Below are 17,389 nucleotides of genomic sequence, written 5' to 3'. Positions count from 1 at the left end.
TCTGCCTTCTGGCCTCAGACGTGTTGCCATCTGGTAGGCAAAGCTGGCAAGACTCTAAAAGGAGGTGAGGGGTGGCCATGGGGTCTTTTCTGGTGTCTCAAGGGCCCGCCACTTCTCTACCCACCCCTGGGTCCCTGCAGTGCCAGCAGCCAGGGACATGGCTAAGAGGGGCCAGCAGGATGACAGAGCAAGCGGTCACTTGTCCAGAGAAGCACGCTTTGCAGCTGGGTTCTCAAGCCCAGGAGCCGTTCTCTGGGGGAAGGGCATTCCAGGCAGAAGGCACAGCAGGAGCAAAGCCCCAGAGGATGGCCTTGCAGGCATAAGGGCAGCCCCGCTGCCAGCCGTAGAGGACACTTGGAAGAGAGTAGCATTTACAGGGTGAGGTTTTTGAATAGCCAATACTGTTACGTAGTTCAGAACTCAAAAAGGTTCATAGTTGGGAAACTCTTTTCTCCCTCCCTGAGTTGGCTTCCCAGTTCCCCTCCGCCAGGCAGCCTCCCTTCCCTTACCTGTTTCTAAGGTCTTCTAGAGATCATTCACAACCCCGTGAATATATCTATTTTTACCCCTTTTTTAAACAAAACTATTAATATTCTTTACCCACCCTTCTGAGAAGTCATTCCACATCTGGATGAAAGTAGTCCGTCCATTTTACCGCCGCATAGCATTGCACTTCTTCAACCCGGCGGTGGCAGGCTTCCTGTAAAGGGTCAGAGAGTAGATATGTTCAGGTTTCAGGTGTCTGTCACAGTTACTCAACTTCGCTGTGTGTGGAAGCATAGACAGTATGCAGGCGAAGGGGTGCGGCTGCGTGCTGGAAAGACTTAATCTACAAAACGGGCATCAGGCTGTGGCCTGCCCACCCATGGTCAACCGGTCCCCTGCTGATGACGATGTATTTCCAGGCTTTAACCATCATCATCAACACCACAGAGAACACCCTTGCACACATACCTTATCCCATGTGCGTGAGCCAATACTTAGGGGAAATTCTTAGACGGGGAATCACGGGGCTGAGGACCTGTGCGTTTCTTCTTTGACAGGTGTGGCCAAACTGTCCCCCCTCCCATGAGGTTGTACCAATTTACACTCCCTGTAGCAAGTCCAAAGAGAGCCTGCTCCTTACAGCCGTGCCAGTACTGTGTGTCATCAAATCTCCGGATCTTTGCCCATTAAGCAGCTGAGAACAAAGCTCTTACCGTAGTTTGAATAGGAAACGGTGTTTTTGTAATCTGTATTAATATTATCCAGAATGTGAACAAGAAGCTTCTGGAGCAGAGCAGATCAATATCACTCCTGACTTAGTAATAACCTTGCCGGTTTGCCCCAGGTCTTCCCCCTGAGGTGACAAGAATCAGTTATCATCCCGCATGCCCCCGAGTTTGTGCTGTGGGCCAGGGACCCCGACATGTGACCCTGGGTCATCATGTAGGAGAGGGACTTTCTGAGAGAGGGAGAAAACTATCTCCCAAGAGTCACACTGCACAGCGGGGAGAGGATCCTGGGTGTTTTGCATGTGGAATGCAAATACTTCTCTCCAGGGGAAGACAAGACTAGCAGATTTCTGGTAACTGTAAACCCAGCTTCACAACCCGGGGATGTGACCATGACACAGATGACCCTCACCCCCCACTGAAACGTAAACACATGTCTTCAGAGGGGTAAGTCACTCTGCACCTCTCCATGGCCAGCCAGTCATGAACTGACTTCCAAGCTTGTCCTTTTGCCGCATCCTAAATTTCAGTCAGATTTGCTTGGAAAGCCCAAACTGTGCAGAAACATAAAAGTATTTCTCTACAGCCCCACACGCCCAAAACCTTTGCCAAAACAAAACTGACTTGAACCATTTCTGGAACAAGACAGGATATCATTAAGTCAATGAACAGATCAGTTAAATAAAATGTGAACTCGGATGTGTGTGGGTCTCCATGTGCATATAGTAGGCATAGTGTCTTGATTGCCAAGGTCAGCGTTTAAGTCAGCCATAATCAGTATAACCTGCCCCACCAGCTGAGGGAAAAAAATACAGTCACAGCTTTAATTTTAACAAAGTTAACCACTTATTGACACATTTATATGTGTCAAGCACCTGGCTGAGATACGTAATGAGCTGTATTTTACCAGATCCCTTACTTTGCAAAACAACCCTAGAAGGTAGTTACTTCTATCACCCCCATTTTACAAATAGGGAAACTGAGGCTGGGCGGATGAAGTCTCTTGCCCAAGGTCATACGACTAAGGAATGACAAAGTAAAGATTTCTCTCTAAAACCACAACCCTACATTGTTAACATTTGGAGACTTCCTTCCAGGCTTTTTTCTTATAAATTTTTGAGGAGTTAAGATCTACCATAGACTCAGTTCAGTAAACTGGCATTCTGATTTAGATGTATTTCAAAACATCTCTGCAGTAGATATATTTCATTACCCCCATTTCAAAAGAGGAAAACTGAGACCCAGGAGGGGAAGTGACTTGTCCAGGGTCCTGCCGCAGCTCATGGGCTGGGAAGCCACCTCTGCAGACACCTGCCCCCTCCAGGCCCCATTCCCCACTAGGTAGCATGGGAGCTGGAGACAAATGCCAGCCCTGCCTGAGTTATCGGGAGTGACGGCAGAGGCCCAGAGAGGGATCCAGCACGGCCCTATGCCCCTCTTAACCGCAGTTGCCCCACTCTCCTCCCCAGCGAGCTGAGGCTGCCCAGCGGGAGGTAGAAAGTCTTCGAGAACAACTCGCCTCAGTCAACAGCTCTATCCGCCTGGCCTGCTGCTCCCCCCAGGGACCCAGTGGGGTAAGGATGGTGGGGGATCAGAGGGAAAGGTTGGGAAAAGCCATGTTGGTGAGTATGAATGTGTGGATGGCATCTCGTGGGTCAGTCATGTGCATCTGTGTGAAATCGTGCACATGAATGTACGTGGATACAGTGGGCATATCATCTTAATTGCCAAGGTCGATGCATGGTTTACTGTAATTACTATGACTTGCTTCACCAGCTGACGGTCAAAATACAGTCACAGCTCTTTTTAAGCACAAGTTTCCATATGTGATTAATAGGAAGTCCCGCGTCTTCCTTTGGAAGCAATTCTTTACTCCAAATTGTCCAAGAATACCAGTAACTTAGGCCAAAGAGAACCATTTCCATCGCCAGGTGCCTGGCAAGAATGGCGGGGGGCGGGATAGCTGGAGCTATAGAGCGACTGTGTGGTCTGGCGGTTGCCACCAGGTGTCACTATTGACTACTGGTTCCCAGTTCCTACCAGACCAGATCACAGTGGGACCACTTGACCAAGATCTGAGATGGACACTCCTATCAGCCCTTGGTTCCCAGAATGTGCCAGCGTGATTCCAGTAGGGCTTCCCAGTCAGCCACGTGCTACAGAGAACCAGTCTTTAGTCATCAACGCTGAGGTTCCTGTGTTCAGCCTGCTTCATCAGTGCGTCTTTCTCTTTCTGCCTGGTCGGTGCCCCTCTGGGGTCCTGGGGTCAGAGACATATCAGTCACAGCCAACCCAGCCGACCCTTCTGTCCTGTGTTAAGGTCTCCATTTCAAGGCACCTGTCTGGCTCAGTCAGTAGAGCATGCCACTTCTTGACCTCAGGGTCGTTAGTTCAAGCCCAACGTTGGGCGTGTAGCCTGCATTTAAAAAAAAAAAAAAGAAAGAAAGAATCCCCATCAGTCTTCTCCCAGAAAGCCTTGGGTTTCTTCTGTAAGCTGGCCCACTGTCTTTCCAGATCTCTGCATACCAAGGGACTAGATTCCCAGTTCCTTCTGTTATAACGGGGTCTGCTCCGGGTGATTTGCAATCTCCACCCATGAACCTGAAGCGGCCAGCATGATTTTCACTTTACCCGACTCCCTGGTACCTAGACCAGTGTGCCTGTGTCTGTCTTTCTGTCTAAAGATTGGAATGTGTCTCCATGAACATGTGTCACTATGAATGTGTATGTCTGCTGGTGGCCTTTGGGCACCTAACCGTATCCTTCATCTAGCTGTGCCTGGTTTTGTCATCTGTACAAGTGAGGCCTGCCTTACCGAGCTACTGAGTGAATTACATGTAAAGTCCCTAAAATAGTGCTTGGCTCATAGTCTCTGCTCAGTGAGTATTTAATGCTACTATTAGTAGTGGTGGTAGTAGGTCTGGGGTGTGTCTGAGGTGTTTCTGCCCATGTCGCATATGATCTCTGAGGGCACACATGGCTCTGTGTCCCGGTGACATGTCCATCTACAAAAAAAACAAAAACAAAAACAAAAAGACATGTCCATCTAAGTACATCTCTTTGACACCTGGGTATTTTTGTGTGTCTGCGTGTCATGTCAGCAGGAGGTCCACGTGTCGGTGTACGCTGTGTCTGTAGGTGCGTCCCCTTGCGTCTGTGTCCCGGGAGGCAGTGTGTACATGGCAGTGTGCCTGGAGATCTGCACAACACCGAGTGAGCACGAGGGAGGATGAGGGCAAGATGGCCCACGAGGACACCCCAGAAAGAACTTGCCAGTGGTTCTTAATTAACCCCCGTGGACCCCGGCAAATGCCTGTGTTAATCAGCCACAGGGAATTTTGCTGGTTTGGAGGGCGAGTTTTTCTGAACACAACAGTGGCGCTCGATGCTAATTAATTTAATGTGTTAATGGCAGCCACTTCCTGTTTTAATTGGCATTTATCTCCCTGGAAGAATAGCCAGTATTGGTAGCAGTAGGTTGTGTTTTCTGTTTTGTTTTGTTTTGTTTTGTTTTTTGTAACTCTTCTTAGATTCATTTGTAACCGAGCTCAGGGCCGGCCAGCCTTCAGGCCCTCTCAACCATCAGCCTCTTCCCCTTTTCCCGGGACAAAGGGGCCATTTCCCAAAATCCCAAGGGGCCACGGGGCTTGGGGCTGAGGGCAGAAGCTTCAGGGTCTCAGGTGCAGCCCTGAGGCTCTGCCTGGAATGAGGGGAAACATCTCGCTGGGACAGGACCTGTGCCTGGGGTAGAAACCTGAACCTCGGTCTGTGAGGCCACCTCCTGGGCTCCCCGCTCCCCAGCACTTCCTCACAGGACTAGCTCCTTTTTTTTTTTGTCCCTTTTTAAACAAATGTTGTCTGAAGTATAATATATGCAAAGGTAAAAGTGCTTATCATAAGTGTACAGCATGTTGAAGTCTTCAGAGATGCTGTAACCTGCAGCCAGCTCAACAAGTAGAACATTCCCAGCACCCGGAATGCACCCAGAATGCACCCAGAATGCTAGTCCCCAGGGAGATCAGTCTCCTGACTTATAACAGCACAGCTGGGCTCTGCCTGTTTTCATTATGTGATCTTAATTGGGACGCACACACACACACACTGGCATCTCACTTCTTTCGTGTCATACCGTATCTGAGAGAGTGATTCGTGCTGGTGTCAGTCGTTGTAGATTACCCATCTCCGACGCTGTGTAGTGTTCCGTTGTGTGGACATACCACCACCTGTCCATCCATCCTCTGGTTGGAGGACACTTGGATGCATTTGGAGCAGAGAGGGCTGCTGTGGACATTTGTCCTGGTGTTCACTTGTATGTCTTGGTGCACAGGTATCTGCTTTTCCCTACACACATACAAGCAGAAGCACACATGTCCACCCTTGGTGAACACTGCCAAGGAATTCCCCAAATCACTAACTTGTTCTTGAACTTCATCACAGTTTAGACCCATCTTCCTCCAGAAAACCTTCCCTGCTCACTGGGAAGGCATCCGGGCGGGTAGGGCTGGCCTGAGCAAAAGCTCAGGAAGAGGGAGGAGGAGGAAAGCTAGAGCCCATAAGGAGGAGCTGAGTCACTCTGGGGTGCACGGCGCAGGGGCCATGCCATCGATGGATTTCCCATTTTGTTTGGGATTCGGGGGTGTGGGAGCCAGCCCTGCAGCCCCCCGCCTCACACCTCTCAGCCCCTCAAAGCCCCACTTTGTCCTCAGGATAAGGTGAACTTCGCGCTGTGCTCAGGCCCCCGGCTTGAGGCTGCCCTGGCTTCCAAGGATCGGGAGATCCTGCGGCTGCTGAAGGACGTGCAGCACCTCCAGAACTCTCTGCAGGAACTGGAGGAGACCTCCGCCAACCAGATTGCCGACCTGGAGCGGCAGCTCACGGCCAAGTCCGAAGCCATAGAGGTAGGCCTTGGGAGACGAGGTATGCAGTCGGGACACCGGGGGCCTCCCCAGACAGAATGGCATGGGCCAGCCTTCAACCATCTTTATTTTCTCCTCTAGAAGCTGGAAGAGAAGCTCCAGGCGCAGTCTGACTATGAAGAAATTAAGACAGAGCTGAGGTACTCTGCGGAGCAGGGCTGCACAGACCCCAGCCCTCCTCCTTGGCAATGAGGGGCCCTTGGCGAAGTGCACGATCTCCCTCCCTCCCTCCCTCCCTCCCTCCATGTGATTCCCTTGTCTCCTCTCCGTGGCACCTTGGGAATCAAAACGTAACCGTGCGTGGTTCTTTGCTGTCAAGGGCCACCTGTAAGGGACGGCAGGGTAGCCTGTGGTCAGGGCTGTAGGTGGTGAGGGATGATGCCTTCAGCAAGTTAGCTGGCACCCGCCCGCGTAGGAGTTGGTTCCCTCCAAGCCTTTGCTCATACCACGTAGGAGTGGTACCCCTCCAGGTACCAGGGGAACCGGTTCCCGGGCCTGCTCCTCCAGGCCTGTTGGTGCCCTGAGTCCAGAGTTATGCAGGGCCCAAGGGGGGAGGGGGGCAGTCGCTCTCGGCTGGGGAAGATGAGGGAGAGGAAGTGTCTCTCAAGACCTCCCCCCAAGCCCGGGGAACGTGGCTGGCCTTGGACTCTCTCCACTTTCTCTGGCAGCATCCTGAAAGCCATGAAGCTGGCCTCTAGCACCTGCACCCTCCCCCAGGTGAGTGTCCCCAACCTGTCCCCGCAGTGCAAGCTGACCTTGAGAGCTGGCCGCCCACCGTGCCCTCTCAGCCCGGCTTCTTATCTCCTCAGGGCATGTCCAAGCCCGAAGACCCACTGCTCATGGCAAAGGAGGCCTTCTTCCCGGCACAGAAATTCCTTCTGGAAAAGCCCGGTCTTCTGACCAGCCCTGGTAGGAGAGGCAGGATGCTCTTGGGGCCCAGGGGCCGGGGTGGGGGCTGCTTGTGGGCCTCTGGCCTTCTCCGTGTCCATAGACCGCTGCCTCCCGTGCACACAGGAGAGTAACCGAAAAAGGGGTGCACACTGATTGAGCACCTGCTGTGTGCCTGGCGCTGAGCTGGGTGCCCTCCATGGCTAAGCCAGCTGGCCGTGTCTGCACAGTGTCACGCTTGCCTTCCTAACACAGCTCACTCGGGCCTTCCCAAGGCCCCCCAAAGGCTCCACTCATCCCCAGTCCTTGGTGGGCAGCAGGAGGCGGTCACGGGGTGCAGGGATGGCATTCATGTTGCAGCCCGCTCTCCTCAAATCCCCTCCTCAGCCCTTCTCCCCACACAGTGGTTCTGTCACCTTGCAGCCCCGTGGGCCTGGCCAAGACTCTCTGGGCTGCCTCTGTTTCCTCATCTACAAGATGGGGTCAAGAATGGGTCCACTTTGTGGGTGTGTTCACATGGGGAATGCCAACACACAGGGTGTACAGGACGAGGAGGGCGGGAAGGCTGGCGGGCTCCAGCAGCAGGCATCCTGCTGAGGTGGGCATCGACCCCAACTCCCCACCTCGGGGCCAGGCGCTGGCACCTAACAAGTGCTCGAGGAATGTTCTTGATGGGGGGCAGGGGTGGCTCCCCAGAACTGGAATGTGGGCCAGGCCTGCACACATGGGGATTTGAGAACCAGAAGGGGAGCTCTTAGTACTGCTGGCCGCCTATAGCACCACCCTGCCTGCCCTCTCCTCCCCTCTGCCTCTCCCTGAATTCCTCTTTGGTGTATGTGTCTTTCCGTCCTCCACTGTCTCTGCCTCTCACTTTCTGTCTCTATCTCTGTGCACTTCTGTCACTTCCTGCTTTTCACACTGTCTCTGCCTCGTGCCTCTCTCTGTTTCTCCCCTATGTGTCCCTGGTTTCTTTTCCTCTTATTTCTGTCTGTCTCTGTTTCCCTATCTCTGTTCCCTGGTTTCACTCTCTGGGTGTCACTCTCGTGATTTCTTTCCCTCTCTCTCTCCCCCGTTCCCTCCTCTCTCTCTCTCTCTCTCTCTCTCTCTCTCTCTCTCTCTCTCTCTCTCTCCCCCTCCCTCCCTCTCTCTTTCTCTCTCTCCCTCTCCCCCCATCACTGTCCACTCCTGTCTTTCTCTCTGCCTCTCTTCTTTTTCTCCATCGGTCTCTCTTGGCATTCTAGAGGAGGACCCTTCGGAGGACGATTCCATCAAGGACTCCCTGGGCACGGAGCAGTCCTACCCATCACCTCCACAGCTCCCGCCACCACCAGGGCCCGAAGACCCCCTGTCCCCCAGCCCTGGGCAGCCCCTGCTGGGCCCTGGCCTGGGCCCTGATGGCCCAAGGACTTTCTCATTGTCCCCCTTCCCCAGCCTGGCTTCTGGGGACAGACTGGCAGGGGACACACTGCTGTCCAAACATATGATGCCCCCGGCCACCTTCAAGGGGGAGACGGGTGGCCTGCTGGTGTTCCCCTCAGCCTTCTATGGCGCCAAACCACCCACAGCCCCTGCCACCCCAGCTCCTGGCCCTGAGCCGCCTGGGGCTCCAGAGCCCATAGACGGGGGTGGGGGCGGCACAGCTGGGCCAGGGGCCGGAAGCGAGGAGGAGCAGCTGGACACGGCGGAGATTGCATTCCAGGTGAAGGAGCAGCTGCTCAAACACAACATTGGCCAGCGGGTGTTTGGCCACTACGTGCTGGGGCTGTCACAGGGCTCGGTCAGCGAGATCCTGGCCCGGCCCAAGCCCTGGCGCAAGCTCACGGTGAAGGGAAAGGAACCCTTCATCAAGATGAAGCAGTTCCTGTCGGATGAGCAGAACGTGCTGGCTCTGAGGACCATCCAGGTGCGGCAGCGAGGTGAGGACCCCTCCCGAGCTGCAGCGGCTCAGGCCCAGCCTCCACAGCACACTCAGGGCCACGGGGGTCAGAGCCTAGGTCTGCCACCTCCCAGCCGTGTCACCTGGGAACGTGACTTCGCTCTCTGTGCCTCCATTTCCCCCTTTGAAAAATATATCCTCGTTCCCTCCTTCCTGGGGCCTTTGGCTGCCCCTTGCTCTCCACATGGCCCCAATGGGACAGCTCAGGCTGATCCCTGGGGGAATGGCGGGGCCCAGGAGCTCCCCTGGCAGGTAGGCACCTCCTGAAGACCTGCAGGCCTCAGCTCACCATCCGTGAGATGGCCCGGGTTCTGCCAGCCTGGCCAGGCTTGATTTTAGGGTAATCCATGTGGAGGGCCCAGGCTTTGACCTCATAAACACCTGAGTTTGAGTTCCAGCTCTGCCGTTCACCCACTGGGTCACCTGCCTCAGTTTCCCTATCTGTCCCTATCTGTCAGTCTCCTGTGAGGGTTAAATGAGTGTAAGGACAGCCCCTGGACCATAGTCACTGTTTGAGAACTGCTAGCCATGGTGGTGGCAGCCATCATTGTTATCCTATCATTATTATTATTAATATTAATATTATTATTTCAACCCAGAATCATTGTAGGCCCGGTCTGTTAGACAGACTGGTGTTACACTGACTGGCTAAGCAGTGGTCTTTCCTCACGCACTCAAGGTCTGGCCCTCACTCTCCCAGCCCTGGCCCTGGAGCGCCTCAAGGAGGAGGGGACAGCCCTTCACCCCGCCCAGCTCCAGGGACTGACCCCCAACATGCAGGTCCCCCTGACAGATGCCCTCTTGCCTCCCCCAGGCAGCATCACCCCAAGAATCCGCACACCAGAGACAGGCTCGGATGACGCCATCAAAAGCATCCTGGAACAGGCCAAGAAGGAGATCGAGTCCCAGAAAGGAGGTGAGTGTGACCGCAGGAGGCGAGGCCCGAGGCCTCCAGAGCCTGCCCCGGCCAGGAGGTAAGGCCTTGTCTGCCTTCACCCACCACATCAGGGATTCCGAGCAGAACAGAACGTCTTTGCCAAGCAACCTCTGGGCCTGGAAGCACCGGGTCCGTGTTGGTACAGGAGCCCGAGCCATGTGGGACTATATCCATTCAAATTACTTAAAGTTAAATAAACTTCAACTTCAGTTCTTCAGCCTCGCTGGCTGAATTGCAAGGTGACAAGGTGGCAGCCGTGGGGACAGCCCAATGACTGCTGCAGCACTGGTCTGGATCGTCCGGATGTCCTCAACTTTGAGGAGACCCAATGAGCACTAGCCACACAGGAACCTGTCAAGTACAACACTCTGAGCCTCACCCTCCTTCCCGCACCCCTCCACTCTCTAGCTCCCCAGGAGACCCTGGCCTCCTGGCTTCCTCCTGCCTCTCAGGCTGCACCTGCTGCACTTTCCCAGGAAGCCTGCGCTAGCCTCCTCGTGCTACAGCCCCAGACTCAGGCGCTGAAAACAACACAGTTTATTCTCTCACAGCCCCACAGGCCGCAGGCCCACAGTCAGCCTCACTGGGCGAGAGTCCGCGTCGGCAGGGCTGCGTCTCCTCTGGAGGCTCCAGAGGAGAATGCATTTCCTTCCCCTCAAGCTTCTAGAGGCACCCGCATTCCCGCTGCATGGCCCTCCCGTGTCCTCCAAGCCAGCCTCACAGCACCTTGCTCTCTGTCTCTGCTTCCTCTCACAAGCACCCTTGTGGTGACGTGGGGCCCTCCCATAGAACCCAGGATCCTCTCCCAGCTCAAGACCCTTAACTTAGTCACATCTCAAAGCCCTCTTTGCTGTGTGAAGTGACAGTCCGGGTCCCAGGGACTGAGACATAAGTGCCTTTGGGAGACCCTCAGTTAGCCTTCCTTAGCGTACTTTATCTGTCACCCTCGAGCACAGGGTGCCCCCCAGGCCCTCTGACTCGGGTCTCATGTTTCTTTGGTGAGTCGGTCCCCTCCTGGAAGTTCCAACAATAGCCAAAACATCCCGTGTCCAGGCCACCTCTCTAGAGAGTTCTAGAGCCACAGCCAGCTGCTGGCTGGGAATGTCCCCCAGGGTCCCCCACTGGAATCGGAGCCGGTGTGTCCAAGATGGAACTCATTGTCTGCCCCTACCCCTCTCTCCCTCCCCGAACCTACCAGCTCAGGGCTGGGAACCTGTCACAGACGGTGCCTGACACCCGGGGGGGCGAGCGGCTGTCCTGGACTGCCACCGTCTTTCTGTGTCACTACTCAGATTGCTCCCACAGCTCCTCAGAGCGCCTGCGTGGGTCAGTCAGTTGAGTATCCAATTCTTGGTTTCCGCTCAGGCTCAGGTCATGATCCCAGAGGCGTGGGATCGAGCCCCACATCCCCGTGGTGAGCTCGCACTGTGCGTGGAGCCTGCTTGCGATTCTCTCTCCCTCTGCCCTTCTCCCCTACTTGTGTACACTTTCTTTAAAATAAATTTTTTTTTATTTAAAAATCCCAGCTCCACAACAAAGCCTACAGGCCCTGTGGTCTTGGCTCTTCCTCATGCCCAGTCCCTCTTGAGTGAGATGCTTGTAACCATGTCCATTCTCGTGCTATTCCCTATGCCCCGAATGCTGTCCTCGCCCCCAGTCAGCTCCTGCTCATAATTCACAGCTCAACTCAGAAATCACCTCATCCAGGAAGCCCCCTACCTCAATCCAGATAGAATGGATACTGACCCTCCTTGGATCCCCTATAATCACTTGGTGCAATGGAGCCAGAGTGGCCTGGCTGCAAATTTTGGCTCTATTTATTAGCTGTGTGACCTTAGAAAAGTTACTTAGCCTCTCTGTGCCTCCATTTTATTATATTTAAAATAGGCACAGTATTAGTACTCCTTTCCTGTTGTTGTGTAAGGATCTTGTGTGAGATCAGGCCTGGCAAACACTCAGCCTGGGGGCCTGGCACGTCAAAGCTGCCCCTAAAAATCTGGCCACCATCATAGTTAACATCATCATTATTTTTATTGCTATTGTTGCATTTGTTCATGTTACAAGTGCTTCTGCTGATATGTCTGTCCCTCCTCTCAGTCTGAGGGGTTTTGCAGCCAGGGACCAAGCTGCATCCCTGCACCGAGCACTGTCTAGCACAACACAGTGTGGACTTGCGGACTTTGAACCTGATGCTGGCTTCCAGGCTCCCACTTTGTGGTGTCTGCTGCCCCCTGGTGGCACCTCAGAGCAAGTGTCTGGATTCCCAAGCCTCTGTGGCCGGAGACCCAAGGGCCCTCCCTCCTGCCTGGTCCACCGGAGGGGCAGAGGCTGCTAATCCTGCCAGGAGCCTACACTGCCCCATCCAGATAATCCACTGAGGCCCAACTATGTACACCTTAGCTTCCTCCTTCCTGATCAGCTCCTGATCAGGGTTTGTGGCAAGAGAGGCAGTCATTCAGTAAACACTGGTGAAGCACCTACTTCATACTGGAATCAGGTTACAGCTGTGAATGAGACACAATATTAGAATGAAAAGAACCATGAGAAAAAGACTAATCGAACTCTTCCACTAAACAGCAGGACAGCTGAGACCAGAGAGGGAGTAACATACAGTTACACGGAGACCAAGGGAGAGCCCGGGTCTCCTGCCTGCCTGTACATTCTCTCCCGTGGGGGCGGGGGGGGTCAGAAACAACACACAAGACAGCATGGAGATGGGGTGCCTGGGGGGCTCAGTCAGTTAAGCCTCCGGCTTCGGTTCAGGTCATGATCTCACGTTCGTGGGTTCGAGCCCCGCGTCAGGCTCAGAGCCTGGAGCCTGCTTCAGATTGTGTGTCCCCCTCTCTCTCTGCTCACACTCTGTCTCTCATAAATAAATAAATAAATAAATAAATAAATAAATGTTTAAAAAAAATACGTTAATACCGGGTGGGGACAAACTGGGCTACGCTCCCACATCATGTATGATCGCCCCGTGCATGAAGTTAGAAAGGAGCCAAAAGGAAATACCTGAGGACATTTCATGCAGTTGTCTTTGAGAGAGAGATCAAGGGGATTTTTCCTTTCATCTAAACCTCTGCTCTCTTAACTCTCTGCAAAAGGCAAGCAGTACTCTTTTATTTTAATTGAGGCAAAATTTACCAACCATTTTAAAGTGAACAATTCCATGGCATTTAGTATATCCACAATGTTGGGCAGCCACCGTTGGATAATATCCCGATGTGTGACCACGACACTCCCCATTATCCCTCCTGTTCTCCGTGGGCATTTGGTTCATGCCGTTATTTTGTTGTTGGAATAAGCGAAGCAGCTTATCTTACGTGCTGTGGTGTTTTCCTTGTCTTTGACATTTGAATAGGTGGATCTTAGCACATTCAAAAGACAGGTCTTTTTTTATGTTACATTTTCCCCATGAGCACTTTATCTTCATATGCTAAAATCTCACTGTCTGCCTGTTTTAAATGGCTGTCTAATATTCTGCCATACGGATGGGCCATAATTAATTGAACCCCTGATTGTTGGACACAGCAGTTGCTTCCGACATTTTGCCGTCACAAACACAGGCATACGTCTTTTTAGTGCATTTCATTTTATTGTGCTTTGTAGATTTTGCTCTTGTTTTAAAGTGAAGGTTTGTGGCAACCCTATGTCAAGCAAGTCTATTAGCTTCATTTTTCCAGCATTTACTCACTTGGTGTCTCTGTGTGACATTTGGGCAATTCTCTCAGTATTTCAAATGCTTCCATTATTACTCTATTTGTTATGATAATCTGTGGTCAGTGGTTATGACCTGCCGAAAGCTCAGGTGATGGTTGGCATTTTTTAGCGAGGAAGCATTTTTTAGTTCCGGTATGGACGTCGGGGTTTTTTGAACCATGATGCTATTGCACACCACATAGACTACAGTGCAGCAGAAACATAATTTTAGTTTACTCTGGGAAACCAAAAATTCATAGGACTGGTTTTATTGCAGTATCTCCACAGGTTCTCCAAAGTATACTTACACGGATGCTGTGAGCGTCTTTTCCCTTCAAACCGTGCCCCTGACCGTGGGCCTCTGGCCGCCCTGTCTTCCTCCTCACAGGTGAGTCCAAGAACTCCTCAGCCCCACTGAGCATCGCCAACGGCACAGCCCCCGCCAGCACCTCGGAAGATGCCATCAAGAACATTCTGGAGCAAGCGCGCCGCGAGATGCAGGCGCAACAGCAGGCCCTGCTGGAGATGGAGGCGGGCCCGCGGGGCCGCTCCGTGCCGCCCTCGCCCCCAGAGCGGCCCTCGCTGGTGGCCGTGAGCCAGAACGGGGCTGCGGCCTACGTCAAGCAGGAGGACGGCGGTGGCGGCGGCGGCGGAACAAGCAGCAGTGCCACTCAGACGTCGCTCACCGTCTTGTCTCCTGCTGCCTTCGTGCAGAGCATCATCCGGAAGGTCAAGTCAGAGATTGGAGACGCCGGCTACTTCGACCACCACTGGGCCTCGGACCGTGGCCTGCTCAGCCGCCCCTACGCCTCCGTCTCCCCCTCCCTCTCCTCCTCCTCCTCCGGCTACTCTGGACAGCCCAACGGGCGGGCCTGGCCCCGTGGGGACGAGGCCCCCGCGGCGCCCGAGGACGAAGCGGCAGGCGGCGAGGAGGAGCCCCCCAGGGTGGGCGAGCTGAAGGCCGAGGGGGGCGTCCCTGAGGCAGGCGGCGGAGGGCGGCTGGCCTACTACCCAGCGTACGTGCCGCGCACGCTGAAGCCGACGGTGCCGCCCCTGACCCCCGAGCAGTACGAGCTCTACATGTACCGGGAGGTGGACACGCTGGAGCTGACCCGCCAGGTCAAGGAGAAGTTAGCCAAGAACGGGATCTGCCAGAGGATCTTCGGGGAGAAGGTGAAGACGGTGGGGCCCGTGGCCCCCGGGGAGGGAGGAGCACCCGAGGACCCACCCCCAGTGTTCATGGTCTTGAAAAGAAAGGTTGTGTGTGTGAACAGAAACAAGGCAAAAGCAGAATTCAAACCCAGGTCTGCATGACCCCAAACCCTTTTTCGTGCATCCACCTGTCCCTGGGTCCTGTGGGAAAGGAGGCTGGGCTGACATTCGGCTCTCTGGTTGTTAAAGCAGTGAAATACCTCCGTCTGGTTAGGAATAGCCCCTCATCTCTCCTCCTCCAGAACCCTCCGTTCCTCCCGCTGGTCCAGCCATAAAGGGTTAAGCCTGGGCCCAGCCAGGGTTCCCTGCAATACCAGTGGTTAAGTAGTTTTTAACATCCCCTCTGCCCTTGGCAGAGGCACAGGTAGTCAGGTGAGCTGAGAGGAGGATTGACCTCAATGGAAGGTGCCTCTTCCTAGAAGAGGGAGCTTAAAATCAAGAAGGACGCTCGCACGTAGGTGTATCCGGAAGGGCACTGCAGATGCGGGAGGCGGTGTCGGGACAGGCCCTCAGCAGGCACCTGTGGAGTGAAGAACAGGTCCAGGCAGTGCTGGCCTCCTCCGGAGAGGGAGGGAGGGGGTGGCCGGTGTCCCAGAGGGCTGCCTCCTACCCTCCCGCTCCGTCCATCCCCAGGTGCTGGGCCTGTCACAGGGCAGTGTGAGCGACATGCTGTCCCGGCCTAAGCCCTGGAGCAAGCTGACCCAGAAGGGGCGGGAGCCCTTCATCCGCATGCAGCTGTGGCTCTCGGACCAGCTCGGCCAGGCCATCAGCCAGCAGCCCAGCGCCTCTCAGGGTGAGTGTGGTCAGGACGCTCTCGTGGGATGCTGCCAGCCCCCGGAACTGCTGCGACTCCCGTCTGGCGGACCGCAGGGTGCTCCTCGATGGTCTCCCTGCTTCTCCTCCTTCCTTCAGCCAGGGGGATGCCGTCTGTTGGTGGTTTTAAGCCCAGAGCAAGTGGAGAAAAGTCTTTGCATGCAGAGCCGCCCTCCCATCCCCTCACCAGAATCACTGATTGATCTCTTGTTGCAAGCGATCCAGCATTCAGCCTCAGAATCCTTAGCGCAGACATTAATGATGCACAGGCGAGGTGGGGTCTGAACGTGGCCTGAGTGAGGACACTGAGGCTCAGAGATGCGCCCAAAGTCACAGAGCCAGAAATGGAAGGATGGCGCCAGGGGCGGGACTCCAGGAGCCCAGGCTCCCTCCGCCATGATGAGCAGTGGGCAGGCCAGAGTCCTGGTGAAATGCAGGGACAGACAAGAAGACTGCCGCAGCGTCAGGCAACAAAATCATCCCAGCGGATGGTGTTTGTGTTGGAAGCTCGTGTCCACAGGACAAGACTGCACATTGCTGTGGTGTTGGCTACAAGTCCGTAGATTAAAATGTCAAAAAGAGGGGCACCTGGCTGTCTCAACCAGTACATCTTGTGACTCTCAATCTCAGGGTCATGAGTTCAAGCCCCATGTTGGGTGTAGAGCTTACGTAAACAAAATGTCGGGGCACCTGGGTAGCTCAGTTGGTTAAGTGTCTGACTCTTGATTCTGGCTCAGGTCATGATCTCAAGGTTCATGGGACTGAGCATCAGGCCGCACACTGAGAGCAGAGCCTGATTGGGGTTCTCTCTCCCTCTCTCCCCCTCCCCCACTAATACATGCAATTTCTCTCTCTCTTTCTCTCTCTCTCTCTCTCTCTATATATATATAAATGTTTAAAATTTTTTACATATTTTATATTTATAAAATATATATGATAAATTTGTTTTTATGATTATAATTTATATATATATTTTCTACATATTTAAATACATATAATAAAATAAATAAACCTTTAAAAAAAATTTTTAATGTCAGAAAGAGCCACCACTCACTAGCTGGGAAGAGGGGTTCCACAGGGGAGGGGACCTGGAGGAGACTGGGAGGGGAGGGCTCTGGCTATCTCTGTTACTCTTTGTCTTTTTATTTTTATTTTTAGAGAGAGCACCAGCAGTGGAGAGGGACAGAAGGGAGAAGGAGAATCTTAAGCAGGCTCCACATCCAACATAGAGCCCAATGCAGGGCTCAGCCCCACAACCATGGGATCGTGACCTGAGCCAAAATCAAGACTCTTAAGCAACTGAGCCCCCCAGGCTCCCCTGTTGCTCTTTGTCTCTAAAACAGGGAGGGGGGCACCTGGGTGGCTCCGGTGGTTAAGTGTCTGACTCTTGGTTTCAGCTCAGGTCATGATCTCACAGTTCATGGGTTCAAGCCCCACATCAGGGGATTCCGTCTTTCTCTCTCTCTGCCCCTCCCCTGCTCACTCTCTCTCTCCCAAAAATACATAAACATTAAAAAAAATTTTTTTTTAATTAAAACAGGAGGACTTTGAAGCAAATAACAGAGTGTTAACATCTATTCAGGTCATGGACCCAGGGAAATTTTGTATATGTCTAGACTTTGAAATATTTTATAATTAAAAATTTTAATTGAAACGCCCTACTCTGCCAGGCCGTTGTAAGAACCACTGCAACCATCCTAATGACTGCTGCCATTTGTCAGATACGCAGCAGAGCACTTACAGTGCTTTCCTCTTTAATCCTCACATCAGTCTTGAC

At 53.5% G+C, this 17,389-nt stretch overlaps 1 protein-coding gene across 3 annotated transcripts in view; it reads left to right on the top strand.

Annotated features, from left to right (window-relative positions):
• CUX2 (cut like homeobox 2) overlaps nucleotides 1–17,389 on the top strand; it is a 273,824-nt gene that overhangs the window by 246,204 nt on the left and 10,231 nt on the right. For 2 of the 3 annotated variants that reach the window (XM_029922230.1, XM_029922231.1), the window contains exons 10-18: nucleotides 2,684–2,788; nucleotides 5,921–6,112; nucleotides 6,212–6,270; nucleotides 6,799–6,847; nucleotides 6,919–7,039; nucleotides 8,260–8,934; nucleotides 9,769–9,870; nucleotides 13,976–14,760; nucleotides 15,433–15,592. In XM_029922230.1, the coding sequence (XP_029778090.1) occupies nucleotides 2,684–2,788; nucleotides 5,921–6,112; nucleotides 6,212–6,270; nucleotides 6,799–6,847; nucleotides 6,919–7,039; nucleotides 8,260–8,934; nucleotides 9,769–9,870; nucleotides 13,976–14,760; nucleotides 15,433–15,592 (2,248 nt within the window). The remainder of the gene's footprint in view (nucleotides 1–2,683; nucleotides 2,789–5,920; nucleotides 6,113–6,211; nucleotides 6,271–6,798; nucleotides 6,848–6,918; nucleotides 7,040–8,259; nucleotides 8,935–9,768; nucleotides 9,871–13,975; nucleotides 14,761–15,432; nucleotides 15,593–17,389) is intronic. The other variant, XM_029922229.1, reaches the window with a different exon arrangement.

The sequence above is a fragment of the Suricata suricatta genome, chromosome 14, assembly GCF_006229205.1.
Source record: "Suricata suricatta isolate VVHF042 chromosome 14, meerkat_22Aug2017_6uvM2_HiC, whole genome shotgun sequence".
In the NCBI taxonomy this organism is placed as follows: domain Eukaryota; kingdom Metazoa; phylum Chordata; class Mammalia; order Carnivora; family Herpestidae; genus Suricata; species Suricata suricatta.
Note: the sequence above shows the minus strand (reverse complement) of the source record. Positions and strands in the feature narration are given on the sequence as shown.